General features: G+C 41.5%; 1 protein-coding gene across 13 annotated transcripts in view; it reads left to right on the top strand.

Annotated features, from left to right (window-relative positions):
* Positions 1–24,777, top strand: part of sox6 (SRY-box transcription factor 6) — a 146,828-nt gene that overhangs the window by 81,992 nt on the left and 40,059 nt on the right. For 11 of the 13 annotated variants that reach the window (XM_056745239.1, XM_056745206.1, XM_056745289.1 and 8 more), the window contains 3 exons: positions 5,590–5,762; positions 7,077–7,145; positions 24,118–24,241. In XM_056745239.1, the coding sequence (XP_056601217.1) occupies positions 5,590–5,762; positions 7,077–7,145; positions 24,118–24,241 (366 nt within the window). The remainder of the gene's footprint in view (positions 1–5,589; positions 5,763–7,076; positions 7,146–24,117; positions 24,242–24,777) is intronic. The other 2 variants (XM_056745306.1, XM_056745260.1) reach the window with 1 other exon arrangement.

Here is a 24,777-nt window from a genome sequence, read left to right as displayed (position 1 = left end):
GTAATGTTGCTGGGTCTCAATAGCCTTTGTAGCATGATCGTGCCTCATCACGAATTTAGTGTAATGATTGTAAATGATGACTACCAAACCACAATACTTTTTTTATGCTCAAAAGTTACATGCACTTAGACCAATGTTATCGGTATCTATAGTTACTATACCTAGGCACTATTCCCATAGCCAGTTGGATGAAAGTTATTGATTGCACCCATTACACAAAGCACAACGCCTGGTCGCGGTGTGTTTCCGAAAATATAACTACAGAAAATAATTTGCGTTGGTTACTAAACACATTTACGTTCATGCGTTGTGTTTTGGGGTTTCTGCTATGTAGTTAGCACGCTATACGCTAAAGGCTAACAACCAACTGCTACCTCAGAATCTAGTTTGAACTATTAGTATAGCCCAGAAGTATAACCCGGGGGAGCCAAAGAGTGCTTTAGTACATGCACAGTTTATGAAGAGACATGATGTAACAGCGGCTTCTGCTTAATCAACAAATTCAGGTGTATTGCGCTGCCCACATGGAAGCTTATACAGCGGCAATATTTACGACATTTATGACAGACAATTGCGCTTATCGACCACATGGGGGAACCATACACCAAAACGGCTCGTTGTTGCTTTAAGCAACAGTTAATCAAACATAATAATAATAATTATTATTATTATTTTATAAATTAAATTAAATTATGAAATGAAATGAATGCATCAATATATATCAGTGCTTGTTTATTTTTTTCCGTTTTTGTACTATTCTGCATGTAGTGTAGGTGAGTGTCTGTTGAACAGAATTAGAATGATTGTACATGTGCCCGTGTGTGTTCATTCTGTCTTTAATCTTTGATTTGATCTTTGTGTGATCTTTACCTTTGGGGCTTGTCTTTAGATGCAACAAGGTTCTGTTTTATTAGAAAACATTAAAAGACTTTGAAGTACAATCACTTTTGAGCTCAATAATAAAACACAATCAATTCACTTTTATTCCTTCAACACTATTTTATTTGGTGTTGACATGGACAACAGGACAAAGTAAACACTGTACATTAAAGAACCGAGACGTATGGCATCTATAATCATAGGCTTTTATGTACAGTATGGCTGTTCTGAAAATCATTAGTGGCTCTAGTCTGATGTGGATGTGGGAATATACCTTCTGACAGCCCTCAAGCCTCCAGTCAGGCACGCCGGCTATGTGCAGGCCACGTCCAGACCTGGCGCAGGCACAATTGCTGCTTTTAATTTTTTGATTCACTTAGGATGGGCTCGCAGCATATGGGACATCCACAAAAGCCAACTGACGCAGAGACAAAGAAATTCCAGTATTCGGAAAGGAAGAAAAGTCATTCAAATGTAGTCATAATGGTTCAGCTGTCCCAAGAAACTAAAGGAAGAGAAGAGAATAGAGAGTCTTTTCCTTTTTTGCCCCTTTTTCTTTTTTCCGTCCTCATTCTTCCTAGTGTGTATCTAGATCTTTTATCTCTCTTGTTCACTCGGGACTCTTCAAAGTAACAAGCTGCCCTCTCTTCCCTTGGTGCTGGACTTGGAACTCAAATTAGGGACTGCTTGATTAGAGGGGAAAGGGAGGTGGGGTTGGCCTGGGGTGGCAGAATAGCTGTTGGACAGAACAAATCGCACCCCTACAAAGTGTCTTTTATCTGCTGGCCCCTCTATTTGACAGCTCCCTCTCTTGCTTATTCACTACAGTCACAGATGTTTCTCTCCAGTATTCTAGTTCAGCATTGTGGGAAATGTCATCCAATCTGTTTTGTGACAGAGAGAGGACGGTAGATGTTCTAATGGTGCTTCGTTACGGTTCCGTAGTACGCCTGGTTCCAATTGTTATTATCATTAATGAAAACTAAAATCCAAATTTATTAAAATATTTTGTTTATATATTTTTATTATCCTTAAACTAACACGAAAATGAGGTGAATTTATTTTAAATTTTCTTTAAACCAACTCGCATTCAATAAACATGCCAATACTACTAAATAGGGACACATTTTTAAAACAGTAAATGTTAAACATGTAAGATAGTAAGACAGTTCAAACTTAGTAAATTCTAAACTACAATAACTCTCGCTCTATTGTTTCTCATCTCCCTCACATATTCGCACTCATTCTGTTTTCCCCTCATCCGAAAGTGGAATCTTACGTCCTCGGTCTGCCGTGATGAATTGGACAAACCTAACCTGGTCTCATTATTTAGCCGAGGAGGCATCTCCTGGCCAGAACGTCTCCTAACGGAATGACACTGCAACGGGACACCTTTACAAGACTAGCCAGACTCGCTGCTGTTAAAAGCAATGCAATATGCACCAGTGCTTTCTTTGTCAGCGCTCTGCAGACGCACACAGACCAATCCGGCCCGGGCTTCCCTGCCAATAAAACTTTTATCTGCTTTTAAAAGGGGTCTATAATTCAACATAGGAAAAGCAGTATTCTCTAAACAGAGCTACCAAAATATACACAGACTGAACTAAGCACCATTTAAAAAGGGTTAACAATATAGCAGTAAGTTTAAGCTATTTATACATTTGCTGTATTTTAGTGTACTGTATATATCCATTGAGAAGTTGTGAGAGATGTGGAGTCCCACAGAAAACAATAAGAAAGGCCCAGAAATCTGAGTAGGGGAAACAAAAGTGAGAGAAGAGATGGAAGACATTTTGGCAGAGGGGAGTGGGGGTGAGTAGGGGTGTGCGTTGGACAATCGAGCCCAAGATGAAACAATGGAGCCTCTGTTAGTATGCTGTTGGTGTTTGTGCAGACCAGCACACACAGACCCTGTGCTGGGCCCTCCAGAGCCGGTGGCCCCTCAGTAAAAACACAGCTACTGTAAAACACATGTGCACTCGTTTAGCAACCAATACACACATTTAAACGCACAGATACACACATTTTCATTTTTTGCTCATGCTACTATGTTTTGGAACAGTAAGTAAAACTGAAGTGTTTCACCACTCCAAATGGAAAGAAAATACACTTAGAAATAATTACGGTATGAATCCCGACTGTTAATGTATAGCAGAATGGAGTGTAGTGGATTGTGTGATTGAAACATGTGATTGAGGTGAAGCGTTGTCAGGAGGATTCCTGAGTGGGCAGAATTGAGTCCAGATGTTTGCCCCTTCAGTAGGATGAGACTCCAAGGGCACTTTTTAGGGGGGGCTTAAACACGGAGGACTGGGTGAAGAAAGTTATTTGACATCAAACAGTCCTCATGAATTTGTGGAGTGGCTCTCCCTCATTCCTTGAGAGATGCTCTCCCCCCCACCCCTTTCTAAACGTCTTTTTCTCTCACCTCTTTTTCGGTGTTTCTCTTTCTCCCGACCAGGATGTAGCATGTAGGGGGCAGATGTCATTCCCGACAGTGGGCACAGCTAAATACGGCCCTTTACGACTCAAGCCAATGGTTAATAAAATCGGTAGCAAATGTATACATTTTACAGATAAGCAATTCACGACAAGTGTAGTCGGCTGAATAAAATGTAAATTCAGGCGCGGGGAAACCGCATGCAGTAGCTGTGAATGGATGCTTTTTAGGTGGCTGTTTTTGAGAGAGACGATAAATGGAGAATCGTAGACTCTTTTCTTCAGTGTAGTCACAGTGGCGCAGGCCCGACCGGTAAATTGCTCTGAATGGGGGCTGGAGGTTGACAGGCCCTATTAAGACAAACGGCTTTCCTCATCGGAGAGATAAAATAAATCAGGTGTTTAGTCAAATTAAAATAGTTGAACTAGAGCAGGCCCCAGGGAGCCCCTTGGAGAAACTCAAGACAGATGTGGCCAGAGGAACACAGGAAGACACCCAGGAAAGAAATTAACACTGAGCTGGCCACAGGCCAAGTGAATCCTACAGTTGGGTTCGCTGGCGCTTCTTACGGAGCTGAAAAAAGGAAACAGGACCGAATACTGAGAAAGAATAAGCGTCCGCCTTCTCACAAGCAATTGTGACAACTGTGAAAACAGAGAATGAATCACTTAGCATTGATTAGCTGAAGGTACAGTGCAGTCTCATGGGAGGACACACACACAAAACACTCATCACAAAAGCTTAGCATATATGCTTAATGGGATAGTTCACCCAAAAAGAAAGATTCTGTCATCATTTTGGGGGAATTTTTTCAGAACCTGTATATGACTCTTTAATTAGGTATTCTGTAGAAAGAAAATATTTTGAAAATGTCTTGGTGGTTTTGTGTCCATACAATGGAAGTCGATGAGACCCTGTGTTGTTCGATTACCAACATTCATCCAAATATCTTATTTTGTGTTCTGCACAAGAAAGTCATGAAGGTTAAATGCAAGCCATAGTTCACCCAAAAATGAAAATTCTGTCACCATTTACTCACCCTATATGACTTCCTTCCTTCCGCAGAACACGAAAGAAAATGTTTTAAAGAATGTTGGTACCAGAACAGCACTTGACCACATTCACTTCTATTGTGTGGACACTAAGCCAATGCAAGTGAATGGGGTCCAGTTAACAAGATTTTTTTAAATATCTTCTTTTGTGTTCTGCGGAAGGAAGAAAGTCATTCAGGTTTGACAAGAGGGTGAGTAAATGATGACATAATTTTCATTTTTGGATGAACCATCATTTGAGGTAAATGAAGAGACCTTATCCATTTACTGTCTTAGAGAAACAATTGAGATATTGATTTGTCCTACGGGAGGTGTCCTCATTGTCTCGTGTGTTCCTGCGTTCAACGCTGATGCCGTGTTTGATGCGTGTGTGGGGTAGCTAATGAGAAGATCCAGGGGTGATTGTGACCCTGTTTGTGAGAGGCCCGTCAACTCGGAGGTGTTTGTGTTGGCTCCTCCCCTAATGAAAATTGAGAGCAGTCATTACAAGGCAGCGCCTCAAGTCGCCGAGAGCATACAACTGCCACACACACACACTTGCGCTGTATTGTCTGTCACTAATCTGCCACCTTCACTCGACTTGTGACAGCTCCTCTTATTTAATGGGAACAATTCCATTCCTCACCATCTTCTCCCAGAAGCTGTGATCGCCAGAAGTGGAGTGAGAGAGTGTCAGGAGAGAGAGGTTCGCGACCTTCGCACTTTTAATGAAGCCTTTCCGTTGTCAGACCAAGGCTGTTTGGATGATACCATTCTCAGCGTTGATAGAGCTAGAGTTTCCCCTCTCAGACTGCCGTCTGTGGTCTTCAGGAATTCTCTCGACTAAGACATAGCAGTTTGGATGCTCAGCATTTGCTGGCCTCCTCGAGCAAACACTTGCTGATCCCAGGAGCTTCTTTTAGGAGCGATGTGGGGGCTTTTTATATCGTCTGATGCGCAGATCAATCAACAAGGGTCTGGTTCTTGCTTTGTTTGCTGTTCTGTCTCTAGGAAAACTGACCCTCGTCTTGATATAGAGACTATATTAGGTGAGAGACATCTGGCTGACGTAACATTAGATGTAAACCTTATTCTTCTCACTGCTGTGAGTGTGTTTAGGGTCAGGGAAACTCACTTGGGAGAAGACCTTGATCCGCTGGCTCCATATGTGCGAGTTTGGAAATGTTTGCGTTGTCCGAGCATACGGTTGAATGGCTGTGTTCTGTCTGTTTTTGTCAGGAACTCCAGAAAGTCTTGCAGAAAAGGAACGACAGCTCTCCACCATGATCACCCAGCTCATCAGTCTGAGAGAGCAGCTCTTGGCTGCACATGATGAGCAGAAGAAACTGGCCGCCTCACAAATGGAGAAACAGCGGCAGCAAATGGAGCTGGCGCGCCAACAGCAGGAGCAGGTGAGAATGCGCATCCACCCGCACGCCCCAAACCATCTCTCGCTGGTTTTATAATGTGTGTGTCTTCGAAATCCAGCACATTCACTCAAGAGTTTAGTAGCTGTGCATAACTTATTCTACCTTGACTTTCTCATTCATCAAGGAGATGCTTAAAACAAGATTGCACTTATTTGCGTTTAAATAGGTAATGAGTCCTGCTATTCAGCAGTTTAATATTTTAATTTAGTTTATGACTTTATATTTCACTCCGTGATAAATCGCCACGCACAAAGTAACGGTTATTGTATGTAATTGATGAAATATGGAGGCACGTTGAAATTGGATCAAACTTTGCATGAAAAGCATGTGTAGATCAAGCAAATGAGGCGCACTGAACACATCAGCAGATAAGCACAGCTCATAAGCTCCGGTAATTCCGCCAAAGATCCGTCTACATATTCACTGTTTTTATAGCGAAAGCATGTAATTGCTGTCAATTTAATATGCAGATGAATAGGTGCATTTTAGTGTCGTCTGCGTCTACCTGAAATGGATGCACGTGTCTTTATCCTATTAGCGCCGCCAGTTCTCCGGATTAATATCTGACTTTACGAGGGCTGTATCTTCATTGTATGCTTAGTTGATTTTAATAAACGGTTATTGTGGGAGTTTAGCGTTTTGCAAATGTTCAAGAATGCACTGACTAACAAAATGGAGGGAGAAGACGGGAGGGAGTGGGCGCATGGGGGGTAGGGGGGCTGAAGTTAGGATGTCATTTAGCCATCCAGACACGACACAGTAATTAACTGTTGACACTAGTGAAGAAGCCAGCACAAATTAATCTTGACACATTTGCAGACGGGTGATATCTTACAGTGAACACTTTGTAATTATATTTGAAAATGAAAATTAAATGACACTTAAACCTAGACTGTCAGGCGCGCTGAGGAGGAGGAACGGGGGAGTTTGAAGGAGCTGGGAGGGAGGGAGGGATATATCGAACGATAAGAGCCCACCCTTGGGCAGACTCGACCACTCCTAGGTTGCATAAACATGCCAGTCTTTCACCTTTCTGCCGATCACCCAGCCAGGCCTTAAGCTGTGTATAATACGCTAGCTCTGACATTAGCTGTTCACTGATTACAGTTATTAGGGTCAATTGGTGGACGAGAGATCTTACCCACAAGCTATGATTGCATGTATTATCTGTCTGTATAAATACACGTTACTATAAACCCAGTAGCTCTACAGATATATGTGCCTCCGTCCTTGAATAATGTACATCCTGAGTTGAAGCAGTTGGGTTCAGCTAAACAAAGTCTTTTGCTTTCTCAGATCGCCAGACAACAGCAGCAACTTCTGCAGCAACAGCACAAAATCAATCTCCTCCAGCAGCAGATCCAGGTCGGTGTCCGACGTCTTTTCTTTTTTCCATGTCCCATCACGCGGTTCTGTCAAAAACTGTTATTTTGTTATTACAACTGTCACCAATCAGGTTACAACTGTCACCATTCAGTTTAATTGGCCAATGCTAATTCGGCTGGAGCTATAGATGAGAAGAATAATTATCACTCCCTAATTAATGAAGAAAAAGCTTCAAGAAAAGCTGAAATAGAAGAAAGCTTAATGACATCAAGTGGTGCATGTTTGCATGTTTTGTGTAGAAGTGCCCTAAGGGTTTCAGACACTAAAGATGGTAGTAAATGCCTTTGAAATTACACTGTCCCAGCGCAGTGACGTGGCAACGGCTTCAGAAACCGGCACAGGCGCTGCTGTTAGCCCTGTAGGTTACAATGTCCGATATTGGGTTTAATTCGCTTTCTCCACCGCGGCCAAGGATTCGGCAAACGCAGCGTGTTGACACACAAATTGCACGAACTGTGCCTTTTACAAATATTTGCTGCTTACTTTAAGTCAGCTCGAGTGATCTTTTGAAGGTCTCTGTTTATAAGTGCGTTTTGAGAATAGGCTCATTGAAAGTTTGCTCTATGCTTAAAAATAATTTAATTGGATTAGATGCAAAGTACACACGGTGGTCACCCAAATCCAGTTTCTTGCCACAAAGTGGATTGCGCTTTTTTCCTCCATCAAGCAATTATGTGAAATGAAAAAAAATTAAATAGAGAAGGAAGGAGAATTCACATCAAGGAAAATGAAGAGAGAGCGTACAAGGGCACCATAAATAAATGTGACAAATTTGCGCAAAAAAAAGAGAATTGGCAGGAGAGATGCAGTGGGAGAATAAGTGTGTGTGTTCCTGGTAAACGATACAGTATGGGGACCAAATGCAGCACAAAGATAGTCGTACCAGTCATTTTTGACAATTTCTTTGGTCCCAATAAAGAAAACAGCTTATAAATCAAACAATGATGTTTATTTAAAAAATGCAGAACGGTTTGAATAAGGCTTAGGTTTAGGTGTGAGATGGGGAATACAATATACAGGCTGTAGAGGATAAGAATCATTACGTCAATGGAAAGTCCTCATAACACATGGAAACCCAACGTGTTTGTGTGTGTGTGTGTGAGAGAGAAAGAGAGAAGGTGAAGGTTGTCGTTGTTGTGTGTGGAATGCGGTGCTCTATCAAGCAAGGTTAGTGGACCACCCAGCCTGACACACGGACATACACAAGCTGGTCAGTGGCATTGGTCAAGGTTTTGCATACACACACTACACACATGAAAGCCAAGGGCACAGCGAGCAACGCGTGCCAGGAGATCCTCTCCTTCCCTTCTTTTTCCTTTCACTCTCTCTGACATTCATTGGAGACAGGTACAAGTCTCCCCACTCCTCCATTCTCTCCCAGATTCACATCCAATACACCATTATGTCAGCTAGTCACTAACATTTCTCATCTCCTTTAACAGACTCATGCTTTGCTATCTCAGTCTTCACTTTTCACTCTCTAATTCACATCTCATATCTAACTCTTGCTCTTCAAAGCCTCTGTGCTCGAGGCCCTCAGAAAAGAATCCGGGACGGTTTTCCTCTCACGTGCGGTGAAATCATTGTGAGGTTAAGCATTAGCCTTTTTTTTCACTCTTAGATGTGTCAGGTAAAAACAAACCACTGTCTTATTTACACAGCCCGAAGCGTAACAGATTTATAGCTCGGCAGTAAAATCTCTTTCAAGTGCACTTCTCAAGAGAAAGACTCAATCTGTTAAAGGCCCCCGCTGTTGAAGAGCTGACAGAACTAGCCACTGTGCTACTGTCTGTTTGACGCATTTGACGCGTAAGACCTGTACTATCTTGCTTTTTATCTAACTTTGTTTCCTTATATCATTACCATTGCCTCCCATTGTTACTCATTTCAACTTCCGTCTACAGAGGCAATGGATGGCCATAAAGAAGGGAAAGTCAGAAAACAAGAGCGGGATGTGATGGGAAGCATGAGGACGAGGCTGCTAATGCAGTTCACCATCTCTCTTGTTTTCATTAGAGCCGGCTCTACAAAAAATGCCCAGTGCTCTTAATATACAACAGCTTTGAGTTAATTAGTACTCCAAACAAGCTCTTCAGCCTTCATGTAACAGACGTAAAAAAGTTGAGTGGTAAAACAGCCTGTGAGGATTGGGTTTCCCCGCTGTTAGCGTGGAGCGTGTATGTGGTTTAAAGAGACAGCCTCTCCATCAAAGCGCTACCGTTTTGGCTTGCATGGGTCGGGAAGTTTTAGGCCTTCATTGATGAACTGAACTGATCGCGTCACTGGAATCTGTAAACCGGACCGGATGGGGTCCAAGCTAAACCAAGCGTAAGGCAATACAGTGGTGGTTTTGGAAGCCAGCTTTGGTTTTGTCTGGAAAATAGAGAGAGACGGAAGAGGGAATTAGAACCAAATCAACCTACTTTTAAATTGCACTTCTGACTTTTTCACGTTTTATACAAAGAGCCCTGAGACATGGGGAGATTGAGTCTTTGTCTTTACGGGAATTACAATGTCACTTGTTTTAAAGATAGCAGATGCTTAGATTACGGGCTTATCAGAACTTCAAGCTCAAGGTAGTTCTTTTTATTTCTTTAGCCAAAGCCTCTTGTTGAGAAATTTCATATGGCAACTAATTCCGTCCGGGGACCGGATTACTGTTATGTGATTCGAGTTTAAACTTAAAAGCGCCGTCAGAAAGAGATTGAAGGAGAGGCTTAGGAACAATTAAAAACAAATGTCGAAGTAAATCTTGATCTGCAGGAGAAAATGTGTTACTTATGTAAGACAAGTAAAGCCGTACAAATAAGACCGTGTAAAAGCCAATGCCTTCGACTGGAATGCCAAAAAAAGTCACTAAGCTAAACTGTGTTGTTCTCTCTTAGAATAAGTGTTACTCACAACAACAAAAACAAGAATAATCACATAAGACTTTCATGTTTCTGTTGTTTCTATTAGACACGGATGAGATTACATTGAAAGCAAATGGAAGTCTGTGGCTTCTCAGATTTAACTTCTGAAATTATGCCCAAGTAATCTTTCAGTACACGTGTCTTAGACTTAATTTTAGCAAAGAGCTTAACAATGTCTCAAATTGTGCTCTCATTTTCCAATGTTACGTTCTGTGCGGTCCACAATAATTTTATACTGAAGCTCAAAGAGAGCAAACTTTTAAAAGTTTGAATTAAAATGAAGGATTATATGACAATAAACAGGGAAAAAAGCTGTTCTTTGTCCAAAATGCTTGACAGGAGACAGTGTTCATTGTCCTTACCGCACTTAATACTTGCAATCACAGCTGCCGTGCACTGTTAAGATTTCAAAGGTCCGTCCACGAGTGCATGTACATTAGGTGGTATTGTTTTCCTCTGAGCTCTGTTCTTTGATAGCAGCTGTAAATTCCCAGGCTGGACTCTGGGATGGTGTGGTCCGGGGTTGACGTGCATCTCTAGCACAGGGTTGGCAATGCGCCAGGCATTCCTGCACGCCGGGGCTGGTACGGTGTGATCTGAGGTGATGCAGGGAAGAGAACACACAGGTGGAGACAGGCTCATCTTATTGTATACACACACACACAAGAGAAGAATGATTTCCTCAAAGGTCAGCCTGAACTTTAGATACTGAAGAGAAAAGCAAGGCAACGTGTGTTTGAGGAAAAATACCCGTCGACATTAAACAGCACTTCTATTATGACGCTCATATACTGGCTCATATCACAGCAAACAAGAGCTTATTAGCTCCAGTCTCGTCTTCTCCCTCACGTAGAGCGTGCTCGAGAGAGAGACACACTGAGCTCTGTTTGTCGACGGACAGAGATGCTGTTTGTCAGCGCGGGGTCATTGTTGTGCCGACCGTCGCTTCCTGTGTTTTAAAGGAGACCGCCGGTTCAAACACTCTGTCATTGTGAGGCCTGCTTCTACTTATCTAACCCCAGGGCTTCGTTTCCTCTCGCTGCTCTACTGAGAGCAACCTCCACGTGGCTGTCTTCCGCTGTCCCTTCCTCCCACTCGACCCCCCCACTCTCTCTCGCTCCTCTGTTTCTCCTGCCAGCACCGGCTGGATCACACAGATCTCTTGCTTTTCTCCTCTCACCCTCTTCTGGCAAGCACCACTTCCAACTCGCTCACTGACATTTCAGACACTTCTCTCATTTCTGGAACCCCACGGAATCTGCACTATAATCTACTATATAGGATTTACTTGATTTTGTGTAAATTTGCGCAGTGCACACAGTTCTTATAAGTAAAATTTACTTATTTAAATATGGTAAAAAGTGTTAATTGGAGATGAGAGTTTGTTTTTCAAAGGTCAAAGCATTATCAAAATAGTTTAAAATTTCATGTTTTTTAAGAGGTTGTGGCTTTAATATATCAGGGCATACAAACAATCTAATATGGATAATTTTCATAAAAATTGAATATTTGACATCACATTCTCTGAAAATTCATATGTAGGATAGTTGAAAAATGAGCCACAAAAAATCGAAGATAAATCTGTCTTATGCTATTTTATATTATTAATATATTATACATTACAAGGAAACACGGTAATGTTTATTTAACCCATTTATATATAGTAGAATTTTCTTAACTGTGTTAATGCAAAATATTTTTTTAGGATCTAGATTTCAGCTCCATAGCAAAGGGAGAAGTTGTACCATTATTACAGCTACAACAGAAGCTGTTGTCAACATTTACTTCAAAGCGGGAAAGGTTCCCTCACATGTGGTTATAAATGGTGTGGGGGAACAGTGGGGAGCCTCTAAGGGTTAACTGATAATAGCTGCGTACAGCCACCGGATTAAAGATTCATTTTAATTATACCAGGCAAACCACCACCGCAGTAAAGCCAGACAGACTAAACACAACCTGCGCAGATGACAGACACAATGTGCAAGCGTGTGTATGTGCGTATTGTTAACAGAAGCCAATCTGAAGGTGGAAGTGTGGGCCTTCAGGATATTCCTTTGTTCCTGCAGACTGATAGACAAACGTCTTTGAGGTTGTGTGTGTGTGACTGATCTCTCTCATATGTGGACCACTACCCCAGTGTGCCCTGGGTCTGTGTTTATCAGTGGGAGAAGAGGCCAGGCTAAAGGTTAACCAGAGCCAGCCCTTCACCTCACATTACTAACACAGTCAAACAGACTTTGTTGCTGGATTCAAACTAATTTAATTCTCAACTGATTTAGTTTTTGTAATAGTTGAATTCTGTCATTGAATATAAGTCACTTCCTGTTGTCTTAAAAGCTTAGTTTGTCATCTTTGTATTGAATGTGATGAGAACAGACCCAGGTCACTGTGCCGCTCTTGTCCTTCAGTATTTTAAAGCTCACAAACAGGAATGAATAATAGCGGCCTGTTTCTGAGAAATTGCATAATGGTGCTCAGGTCGCAACTCTCACTATTTTGCGGAGCGGTGACAGAATTCACAGGGAAGTTAAATAAAATGAAATGCTGTCTGCATAGACAGAACAGAGACTTCTAATTAAAGACACAAGACTTTGTGGAACTCTCCTTGTGTCTTTTTTTAGGGAGAAAAAGGTTGTTTTGCTTTCTGGGATGTGTTAACAGTCACTTAACACAGTAATATAAATGTGAGGTAGTGTTAATATGAGGCAGACAGAACGAATAAAAGCTTTTACCTTGTACTTTTTCCTGTTTAAGTAAAAGGTCATCTTATAAAATAGATTGTGGCCTGTTAATATATTCATCTGTCTCGTGTTTGAAAGAATCTGTGTTAAAAGGATTGTGATCCGGTTACTACACTGTATCATCTGCTCGCATTACAATCGCCATTATTTAACGGCTGCAGATGAAGCTAATTACCATAGCTTTGTCTTTAGCCCAGAGCCATTTGGTTTGCCTTTTTAATTCAATGAACAACAATTAAATCCAATATTTCATTAAGCTCCCTCAAATGCACCAGGCGCCACATAATGGTGAATAATTCAGCTCGGGTTTTAGATAAATATAGGGGCGTCTAATTGAACAAAGATAATGCTACTAATTTGCCTCTTGTTAGATGGTTTTGGTTGTCTCCCAGCACCCTTGTGATCTCTCATGCTAAAGTCTCATTTATACAGAGACGGCGGTGAAAACAAGCTACGCTAAAAAAGAATGTGTTGCCAATTAGCATTGTCTGCCAGGCAAATAGATTGTAATAAGGAAGGAAACGAGCGCGGGCGTGCGTTTTCGTCTGTGTGTGTGCACGCACCGTCGCCCTTCTCTTTACGGTGTGGAGTGTGCTAAGTTCTCCTCCACCAGGATGAGGGCCATAACTGTCCCATCAAATCCTCTTGGCTTGTGCCCAGAGCAACGGACCCTGAAACGCGCTCATCCTCCATTTAGCCTCGACTGTTAGCTGATGAAGAGCCCAACACGCGAGAGCGGAGATAAAAGAAAGCGGTGACCTGACTCATTAGCCCCCTTTGATTTAATATATTGACACTTGGATACAAATAATTCCATTTAGTGTGCTTGGTTGGACGGTGGGGGTTGTGGGGGATCAATTTAATTAGTTATGAAATGTGACTTCTTGTCATGAAGCAGGACAAATGCTGACGTTACATAAAGTCATGTGCGGTTCGAACAATAAAGCTTTTGTAGGCCCGTTTTAAAACTTAATGACGCATAAAAACGGGCCTAATAGTTACAACCGCACGGTCGAGACATGATGTTTTTGATATTAAGCTAATGGATGGATGAAGGTGGAATAGTTAACGCCACTTTAAACACATACATGCTCAGTATTAAGAATATAAACAGAGATCGTCTGGCCCGGCTATGTGCTTTCGGAGTTTGTAAATGTCTTTAGTGGTGCTTTTCCTCTATCAAACAACATCAGTTTCTTTATTTAAAACTTTGAGTCAACAGTAAAAGACAGAATACAAAATCTGGGCAATTCCAGCGTTATGGATGTGTCAGTCCAAACTTAAAATATAAATTCTCAAAGAATGTATTCATCACCAATACATTGAATCATCTGTTCATATTTCACTAAACCCCTGATGACAGAGTTCAGATATCAGAGAAATTTCAGTCTATGGATGAGTTTTCAATATAAAAGAGGGGAAAAAATCATGGATGTGACAAAAATGCTGTAGGTTTTTGAGAGGCAACATACTTTGTATGTTTTCTGTGAATTAAAATGTGCAAACCACAAGGAATAACACCCAACATATGGAGAAGGGATGGCTCTTTATAGAACATAAAATAGTTACTATATAGTTATATTTTTCATGTGCCCATTTATAAGGAATATGGAACAGTTGTTCATGTGACAAGTCCGATATATATGTCACAATTCACGTACCTAAATATTGTAAACTATGCTATGATTATTTTCATCTTAAGCTTGATATTTGCATGGAAATAACACTATATCAGTATTCAATTGTGCATTTATTCAGGGGCAAATCCATATTGTTGTTCTTGGGTTTAGCACATGCTCAGACTGCTTAAGACAAAGACATATCTGTGTAGTAACCTATAGTGACTGATTGCTCAGGAAGACATTCAATAGTAGACTAACAGGCCAATTTTTGTAATGTTGTCAGGCAGCAGGTGGAATTTGCCTTGTATGCGTTAGATCCTTTACTATCAGCCATAGGCACACAGAGTATTTCACTCAAATTAACAAGTCAATGGCAATTTGGGAGCACTTATTCCCAGATCAAACTGGAAAAAACAAACAAAATTACTGATAATACTGACGGAATATCAGTTAGAAGAAGCACATCTCTGGGTTGGCATCAAAGAGCGTCAGTGGCGGGGTACAAAATCTAAACAGGTTGGGGAAACACTGATCTGTAGGACAATGTTAGAGTCCAGACCCGGCTATCGGTGGCATAATGCGGGCGCTGTCCGGCCAAAATCAGCCCCTGAATCTCATCAGAAAGCACCTGTCGCTAGCTGCCTATCCACAATCCCTACCAGATGAGGCCGTCGGACCTATACTTTGCTCGTATTGTGCTCTCAGCCCTGCAAGGGGAAAAATATCAGTTGCTGGAGAACACATCTTCCAGTGTGATGTTGACTTAGTTTCCTTTCCCCTCCTACCCGCCCCACTGTTTTCCCTGTTAATGTTGAGCAAACTGTTTTGTCTTTGCATTGGCTTTTTAACGTGGTCCTAAGCCTCCGCAGTGGGCACACACACGGGAGGGAAGAAGGCGCAGCATTAATAGCCTCTACTGTGTGCGGCCAGCCAACAGTTTAGAAAGGGGGCCCGTGTTTTCTTAGGACTAGGGTGGCAAAGCAAAGCATTCAGCACCGCGCGTCGCAGCACAAAAAAAGGGCCGCTTTGTTTTTCGGATGGGGCGGAGGAGAGTCCAAGCGTTCCCCACGGAATACAATGAATGGGCCATTTTGTCTTTCGTCCGTTTTTCATAGACACAGAATTGTTTTTGACTTTCTCTCTCTCTTTTTTCATACTTATTCTTCCCCATCACTGGGTGTGCACATGACATTCGAGCGTTTTTTAAACTCTCAACACTCTCATGTGCCTGCAATAAAGTCCCGGCCGTAACAATGTCAGCTTTCTGCTGGACAACAGAGTGCTCTCTGTTGTTCTCCCGGCCCAGCTGCTTGAAGGCTAAAGCGGAGACAGTGGCTCAGTCTACACACAGATGACAGGAAGAAAGGGAAATGCTCCTCTCTCGCTCTCCGTTGGCTCGCAAGTTGGACAATGGCATTTTTAGTTAATGGGTGGTCTGATTTTTGAGAGTAAGAAGGCTGATTCTTCTGCTATTAAACTGCTAATCACCCCAAAACTCATTCAGAAATGCATAGATTTTCATAGTTTGACTGATGGTGGAGATTTGATTGAATGGAAATGAGTTTGTTTTCTTCAGTGTTTTTGCCAAATGTTTTGGCAATTGCACCATTTCTTCTCTCTTGTAAGATTTAGGTTTTTTTATTCTTCAAGAAATAGCCTACTAACTATATCCTAAGTATTTGTTATTTCGAAGGTTAGACCGAGCAAAGATAAAAATAAATATTGATCTTTAAATACTTCATTCATAATTCAAAAGCAAACAGAGTATTAATAAAATAAAAAATTAAACCGATTTATGTGCAGGCATGAACATCACATGGGGCATCACATTTCCTCTCTTTCCAGTCCGTCTGCTCTGCACATGTATAGTGTGTTGTGCCTGTGCTGGTTTTCATACATGTGAGATGTATATGTGGGATAATGATGTTGCCCTCAGACTCATTTGTGGGTTTGTTTATGTCTGTCCTTTTCTCCCCTCATTAGCCAATGCTGTTTGAGCCCATCCCCTCGTGTTTAGCCAGTTTACTGCAAACCTTTTTCATGTTATGACCAGACCCTGTCAGAAACATGTTCGCTTTTCTGCTCTGTCTCTCAATCCATTTTATTCTCTCTCTCTCTCTCTCTGTCTCTCTCTCTCTCACACATTTACATTTAGTCAATAAGCAGACGCTTTTATCCAAAGCGACTTACATAGAGTTCAGGGAGCAATAAAGCGATATGTCATACAGGAGCAATAATGCAATAGGTGCTAATACCAAGTAACTAGTTTCCACAAAAGCCAGAATAATACCCCTTTATTTATATATATCATTGTGTAATCTAAATTTCAATGCTCCATGTTTATTGTGTCAGTCAGGTAACAGGAACAGGTAACTGTAAATAAAGCATATAGTAAGTTAAACAAGCATGGAGCAAGAGAGAGAGTAAGAGGGGGAAAGAGGTGGACAAAATAGCTGTGTGCAGTGCACCACGGCAGTGCTGAGCTCAAAAGACTACTAAGCCTTAGGCTTGTCTTTGATATTTTATATGCAATACAACCCTAATTACTTGAAATATTTACAGACTTAAATAACATTTTAGGTTCTTAGAGGCTCAACAAGACTTTGCCTTAAGAACACATTTCTGTTGAACACACACTGATCACATTTTGCAGGTTGTCTTAGGGGAAAAGCCTCCCCCCACATCTTTGTACTCAACTAATTTACTAATTCCAGCATCCCAGCGTGAGGCTAGATTCTTCCCTCTTAATATTAAACACGCTTATGTGATCATTCCTAAATTACGATTGGCAAATTGTTTTGAATAAAAACTACAGGTCCCATCCAAATAATAGACTAGAAGCGTGTTATTTGCTCCATTCATAATAACAAGTAAATTTGAACGTGGCTTGTAAGATCAGAACAGTCTTGCGTGTGTTGCGCATTTGTTTTTCACCCCGAACACTTGGGTGGACTTAAGGCAAAGCGGTGTGGGGGAAGGGGGCGTTCTGCTTTTAACAGCCCCAGACTTAATATAGACATATTATAATGGCTCTTTTCCAAGAAGGCTTGTTTTACTGTGTAAGGAATTAGCGGTACAAGAAGTCATCTATTGGTTATTCCTTCAGACAAGCTGAGCGCGGCGCAGTGTCTGGTTTCTTTATACCTTGCCCTGTTGGATACATAGAAGACATTTGTCCCCTGTCAGACCACGTTCTTTTGTCAGCAGATCCAGTTGCGTAACATACATCCAAATACATGCAAACACACTGTTTGCCAGTCCAACCGTTCAATTGCAGAGAACGTTAATCTTTTACCTGTCCCTCAAAAAAAGAACAAACGCCAGAATGAAAGAAAGAAAACACAGAGCTCATCGACCGATAAGCCTTTGAGTCTCTGGGTGAGTGGATTGGGGGAGGCGGGTTGGTCCAGGTCAGAGTCGCGGCCACACAAAGCCTCTTTATTCCCGGCTTGTATCTGTGTGGCTGATGAGGGCCTCCTGCAGAACTTCTCGCTAACAGAACAGAGAGTGACGAACAATGCGTTTAGTCTGTGGCACCGAGGTGGAGACCCGGTCTTAATTCCGGCCCTGTGCTGACAGAAAGCTCAAGGATCAAAGTCCGACTCAGTCCTATCGATCCACACGGCCCGATTGTCATCAGCGTCTGAAGCACGCCCGAGCAGATATCTACCACTTTGATAAGGGCCCGCGAGCGTGGGTTTATGCGTGTGTGTGTGTCTGCGTGCGGGATTAGAACTCAAAGCTGCAGGCGCCTTGTGCTGGAGGAGTGAATTTACTGATAAATGACCTTTGAGGTGGGACTAATGTGTACTCTGGGATCCATAGAATTGTTTAAAAAATGGACCTCTTCAGAACAGAATAATGTGTTGACTCCTGTCCTGAGCGTGGAAGTGCTTTCATTCAACAAAGAGCTCTTGCTCTTTGCTGGTTAGTTTCCAGAAAGCGCTTGCAGAGTGTGTTCACAAAGTAGCGGGTGTGAAGTTCGCACCGTCGGAGCACGCTGTGTGGATTGAGCTCGGTTGCCAGATCGTCTAGAATCACTCTGCTTTAAAATGGATTCCCTTCGGAGATTCTTTTTCACAGTCATTTTGGCCCTGGCAGTGTTGAGTGAGGGCAAAAACAAGTGACGTTGTTTTACTTAAAGTAATGGTGAAAGCTGTTTCACTCGTACTAAAATTAAAGCGCCCTTGTGTTACGGTGTTCTTTCAGACATTAAAAGAAGGGGAAATGGGGAAAAATGGGGACACAAATACAACACGGAGACTGAAGGTTGTACAGCTTTACCCTCTGCTTGCTGAGGGCGCTCTTTTAAACGGTTCGGCTGGCTCTTAATGCTTAACCTGAGGCTCTGGAGGATTTGGTCTCTCTGACTTCCTCCAAAACTCAAAAAGAAGTTAACCAACCCCTCCCCATCCATCTTATCTCGTCAACATTGAAAGGCATCTTGGACATGTTAAAACAACTCCCCCTCTCTTCTTTTAAAAAGGAGAAAGAATCCCAAAGTGATGCTTCTTGAAGATCAATCTCTATTTTCCTGTCAAGGGGAGTTTAAAACAGGGGGGCCCTTTAAAAAGACAGCGTGGAGCATGGGTGCTGACAGGGGCCCTATTGAGCATAGTAATGACTTGTACATCTCCATTTTCCATGTGTTTGTGTGACAGCCCAGGTCAGGATATGGCAGCAAATACACACTTACAGGTACAGGAAGGCATAAACATATTACTGGCAATACATTTACAGTCACCTGCAGGTTTAGCAGGATCAAACACGCACACACCAGACCATTCTTAACAGTAATCCATGTACAGTGGGCGCTCTCAGCGAGTACGGTGGGCTGTCTTACCTTTGGATTAGTTGCTGCTGTAAACCATTACTGAAGCCGAGTGCTGATGTCAACATTTCCACTAACAACATTGATTAATCTATAGCTCCCTATTTACTTCAGGGGTCCCCCTCCTCCTTTTATTTCGGTCATTCAACTCACAGCGAGTGGATGCTGCGTCTTTAAACAGCCCTCTGCTGACTGGCCTGCGTTAACTAAACTAAAAGGACCAACGCTAATAACGTAATGACATTGTTCAGTGGCGTGAAAGTAACTGAGCTGTTCTCGACAGAATTTTCAGCTATAAGCCGCTTTCTCCATGTGAAGGTAATAATTAAACATGGTTTCTCTCGTACAGTAGAAATGGGAAATCTGATTCATTTTAATTAATCGTTTCGTTCGGTTGAATGCTGAACCAATCATTGAAATGAACCGGTAGTAAAAGGCAATTTTGTGATTTGGTTTTAGTTTCAGTGAATATGTTTTAGGGAAAAAGCAAAGATTATTTAGTGCATAAAATCATTCTTTGCATTTTTATCACATGTGAAAACTATTTAACTATTTTTCTGTAAAAAATGATATCAGGGCTGGGGCTGGGTGGAGGACATTGCCCCTCCAGATTTTTCTGGGCCTCTCCGAAAATATCCATCTGACAATTAAAGAAATACAAAAATGTGTAGGATTTATAGAATAATGATCTGTCAATTTAATCGCAGAAAATTTTGAAAGTTGCGCAACCCAACCAGAATATATGATTTCCCCCCAAATCAAGCCAGCCTAGTACCGGGCCTGAATAATATGATCTAGTTTTACTGGTGGTAATTTGTGTCAATTAATATGTAAAAGAATTTGGGTGAGATATTTGGTTATAAATAGCTTATTATGCATGAACCTGTTTTTTATAGTTCGAGGCTACATTTCCAAAGTAGCATTCTCAACAGCCCTGGTGTCTTTAACGGAGGGTGAATGAGTACCTGATCTAAGGGCAGGGTACAGTATCGAAGACACGGTCGGGTTATGCATGTATCTCTGACAGAAAGACAGATTGTGTCGTGTATCACTGTAGACTTCATCAGCTGCACTGAACTGATGATATATGCGGGAAGCTGGAGGTGAAGAGGCCTCTCTCTCTCTCTCTCTTTTGGTCCGCCGTGTGAAGAGAGAGAGAGGCTGCCAGCTACACAGCCTGACTGATTGCTACAGATGCTCTTTCTCAAGTACCGCGAGTTACATCCGCGCCACGGCAGGTCTTCGGGGACAAACAATAGCACCTGTTCCTCATAAGATGGGGCTCGTTCATGTATCTTTAATGAAGCTTCAGGGCAGATGGCGAGAAATGGCATTATCCCATCCTCTGGTTCTAAGGATCCGATAAGACAAAGGCCAGATAGGAGCCAGACCTACAATGGGCTGAGTTTATGAGGTTTTGAGCTTCTAGAGTCCCAAGCCTTCCTCCTCACATCTGCTCCACTTCATTCTTTCATGCTCTTGAAGATCTGACTGGCAATACTAATGCTCTAGGCAGCCGGCCGCCTGGCACATGGAGGGAAGGAAGGGAAGCATAATGTCAGGGTGCAGATACACATCAGACACACTCACAAATGTTTATACATACAAACTCAAAATATGTGTGCACACATGTAAACTAGAGCATTATGGGACACAATGTAGCAATGTTTGCTGAAGATATCTGTCATTTAAACAGTGCAACTTATTTGCATGTATGCTTGCATATTTGAAGAGTTTATTATCAAGAGATGTAGTTTAGTTCTTTTTACAGTTGCTGAATTTCTCATACATTAAACTGATGCCTATTGTGTGGTTAAAGGAGTGTGAATATAGATTTTTTTTAAATAGATCTGCTTATATACCATTTTATTATATTGAATTATTTGCTTCTTAACTCAGATGATATATAATGTTGATTTCAGACTTATAATATATTTCTTAAAAAAAGTAATAAAAAAAAACGTTTTAAACAAACAAAAAAAAACGCATTAACTTATATTTTTTATTCAAAATGTATACTATTTTTAAATGACCGATGGAGACAACACTGTGATATACTGTCAAATGACTCACAATGTTATTTTAGTATATTTTGATATCATATTTGGTCATACTGTCTGTTCCATATATAAATAAACATTTTTTGGACGTTTTGCACAGAGGCTCTCATAAGTGTAACGCAGAGAAAGACAGACATACAGTATCTAGTAACTGAAAGATACTGAGACACAGAGACCGACGGATAAAATAGAGCAAGCTTCAATGCAGGATGCGCTATGCAATTTATCAAAATCCATCTGTCTAAGTGCAAGCACTTAATTCCATTCTCTGTCTATTAGCAGTCAAAGCAAATTGCCAGTGATCATCTTTAAATCTTTATCTGCATTGTGTGTTCGGCTCCGACGGTGTACGTTAATTGACAGGCTTGAAAGCTAACCTTCACTATTAGTCCCCACTTTAAGGACGCTTATTTGATTTGCCGCTCGCAGATGTGGCGTGTGTAAATTAAACTTTAATGTAAAGGCCTCATTACTGCAAATCACAACCTCTCAAACTGAGGCCTATTTATCTGTTCTTACCTTCCTGTTTTCTTCCTTTCAAGATATTTGCAGAAGGAATGTCTTTTTTCCCCCTGAAATAATGGTAGTAATGGTAGTATTGTTAGTTTGAAGTGTTGTGAGATTTGAATAAAAAAACAGAGATTGATCATATAGTTTTAGAATAGATGGCAGACCAGGTGTTTCTGTCATTATGTACAGTGCTTTCGGTGCAGGACTTTGTGAAATGACATGTTAAGGAACAGTTGTGCTTTGGTTCCACTTTAAAAGCAGCTGTTGTATGCAATTCTGCGGCTTTAGACTGATTCGTCTTGCAAGGGTAATGTGAATAAAGCTAATAGCAATTATGTATGTGACTGACCTTAACGGCCCTCTCAAGGAGACCAATTTACATGGTCAAAATCCAGGCAAAGAATTATCTTCTCTTCCTAAGCACTTTACCATAAAATGTATTAGAGATACTTTAGGAAGACCATAGCCGGTAACGTTTCGGACACTGTTCATCTTCTATCTATTCTAGGTAATACTTTCCCCATCCACTTACATTTTGAGTCACCTCAAACGCAGGCAAACACCTTTGTGAGGTCTTGATAAATAGCCCTCTGATCCTTCTCATTCAGCACATTTAAACTATTTGTATTAGTAAAAACACTCTCGTTCGGTTCTTACATTCTTAACACAGTAGATGCACTTTTTAAAGTGCTATGCTCCATAAAGTGCAGGATTTTTCCCATTTATTTTTGCTTAGAAGAACTCACTTAGTCGGAATCGATGAAATGGACCTGAGCACTTGTTTAGCACCTGGGGAAAAGGCCCTACTGAACCGAACTTGAGTGTTCGCCGCTCTGAAAAACGAAAAGCAGCGTGAAAAACAGAGATCGCGCAAACCTCAGCGAGAAAAGCGGAGTGGAAAGTGGCTGCTCCGAGCGGGTTGATTTCATGCCCCAATGCCGCAGCAGTAATTGCGCCCAGACCGTTTTTTATTGCAAGCTGATTTTAAAGAGGGATGAATGGAGAAACATTCTAAGATGTGTTTATTTTGGGGGGCTGACCTTTATTAACCCGTTCTCGGGTCGGGCTCCCCAGAGGTGGGCCGACCCGCCTGCATTAACTCTGCCCTGGCCCACGGTAGCAGCGCTGCAGCCTGTCACCCGCAGGCAGGAAGCTGTGAATGACAGCAAGCCCGGGCCCGGCCAACACTCCACAAACATGTGTTTTCAAACTTCCATGGGAAGTCGCTCAGATCCCTAAATACACACAGACTCCCATTTCTTTGTCTCTGTTTCTCTGTGTCTGTTTTCACTCTTGCTTGCTTTCTCTCTCGGGATGCGATCCACTCGCACACAAATGCGAAGCTAATGCTCTCCGTATGCATGCCATTAATGCACTCTTTATTTTGCAATGAAGGAGAAATGAAGATGAACATGGTTGAGAGCATTTGAAAGGCACCACACGCAATGCCAGGTGTTGACGTTATAAATGAAATATCACAAATGCACGAGGTTTTGGGCTCATTCCATCTTTTTCACAGCTAAAAACAGGTGCTGTAAATTACTGGCATCTCTTGGGAATTTATCATAGATATAAATGACCTTCCAAGAGCATAAGTCAAGAGCTGTATGTCTGTGAGGACTCGCATTTTGTGTCAGTCTGTCAGCGCTGCACTAGATGAGGACAATCTCACCTGTTATACTTGAGAAAAGAAAGATATTTGCCTTATTGCTGCTTTCCTATTGGAAATCCATCACAAAAGTCTCCTTAATGTCAAAAAATTGTACAACAGCATTTAAAGAGATAAACAATAATTTGATAAGTCATTTTTGGCTCTGTACTGCTGTGGCTCAACAGAAATTGATTTATTTGTCTGTTTTATTTCTGCTAGTTTTAGGAGAAACATATGAGAAAATGTTTAAGTCTCTTAAAGAAAAGAAAGAGGAACCCTCTGAGCCATTCAGAACAATCCAAGTTGCACACTGCACAACATATTAAATTCCTCACAGTCTCATGATTAGGCTTTGTGAGGAATGTCAGCCTGACACAAAACACCATCTCCTTATACAGAAGAATCTCCTGTGTGCTTTTATATAATACAGTATCGCTAAGTAAACACAATGGATTGAGCTCTTTGCCTCTCTCCTGCGCACACACGATGGTTCCTTTGAAGTACCAGTGTGCGATTGGTGGGTATCAAGTGCAGGTATTCGGCAAACGTGTGCAAGGTCAGAATATGAGCATTGCTGTCAGGATGTGTTAGACTCCTGTGTGATCTCTGTCTTTCTCTGTTCAGCAGGTCCAGGGTCACATGCCTCCACTCATGATCCCCATTTTTCCACACGACCAGCGCACTCTGGCAGCAGCCGCCGCGGCCCAGCAGGGCTTCCTCTTCCCTCCAAGCATGTCCTACAAGCCCGGTAAGAGCACACACATCTGCTTTCTTTCTGGCAGCTTTTCTTCTACACATCTTTATGGACGTTTAGCCCCTTGTATAGTTTAAATGTATTACTTTGTGTCTGTTTCCTGTGTCTGAGCACAAATCTTGATATTCACATCCCACATTTTTTATTGTTTTTATGCTTCACAATTTCTAAAACAAATCAGGTGAAAAAATACATTTTTGAAATGGTTATAATTTGTCAGTTATAGCAAACGTCACCTTAACTATCGCTACATTTGTATTCAAAAGGGACAGTTCATTCAAAAAAAAATCTGTCATCATTTACTAGCCCTTGGGTTGTTCCAAATCTGTATAAACTTCAAAGATATTTGTTAAGAATTCTTGTAACCAAACAGTTCATGGCCACCATTAACTACCATAGAAGGAAAAATTACAGAAGTGTTTGTTTTCCTACATTCTTCAAAATATATTTTGTGTTCAACAGAACAAAGAAATGAAAAAAATTACATTTTTGCTTACTACGGTAGTCAGTGGTGGCCAAGAACTGTTTTG

The sequence above is a fragment of the Triplophysa dalaica genome, chromosome 1, assembly GCF_015846415.1.
Source record: "Triplophysa dalaica isolate WHDGS20190420 chromosome 1, ASM1584641v1, whole genome shotgun sequence".
NCBI lineage: Eukaryota > Metazoa > Chordata > Actinopteri > Cypriniformes > Nemacheilidae > Triplophysa > Triplophysa dalaica.
Note: the sequence above shows the minus strand (reverse complement) of the source record. Positions and strands in the feature narration are given on the sequence as shown.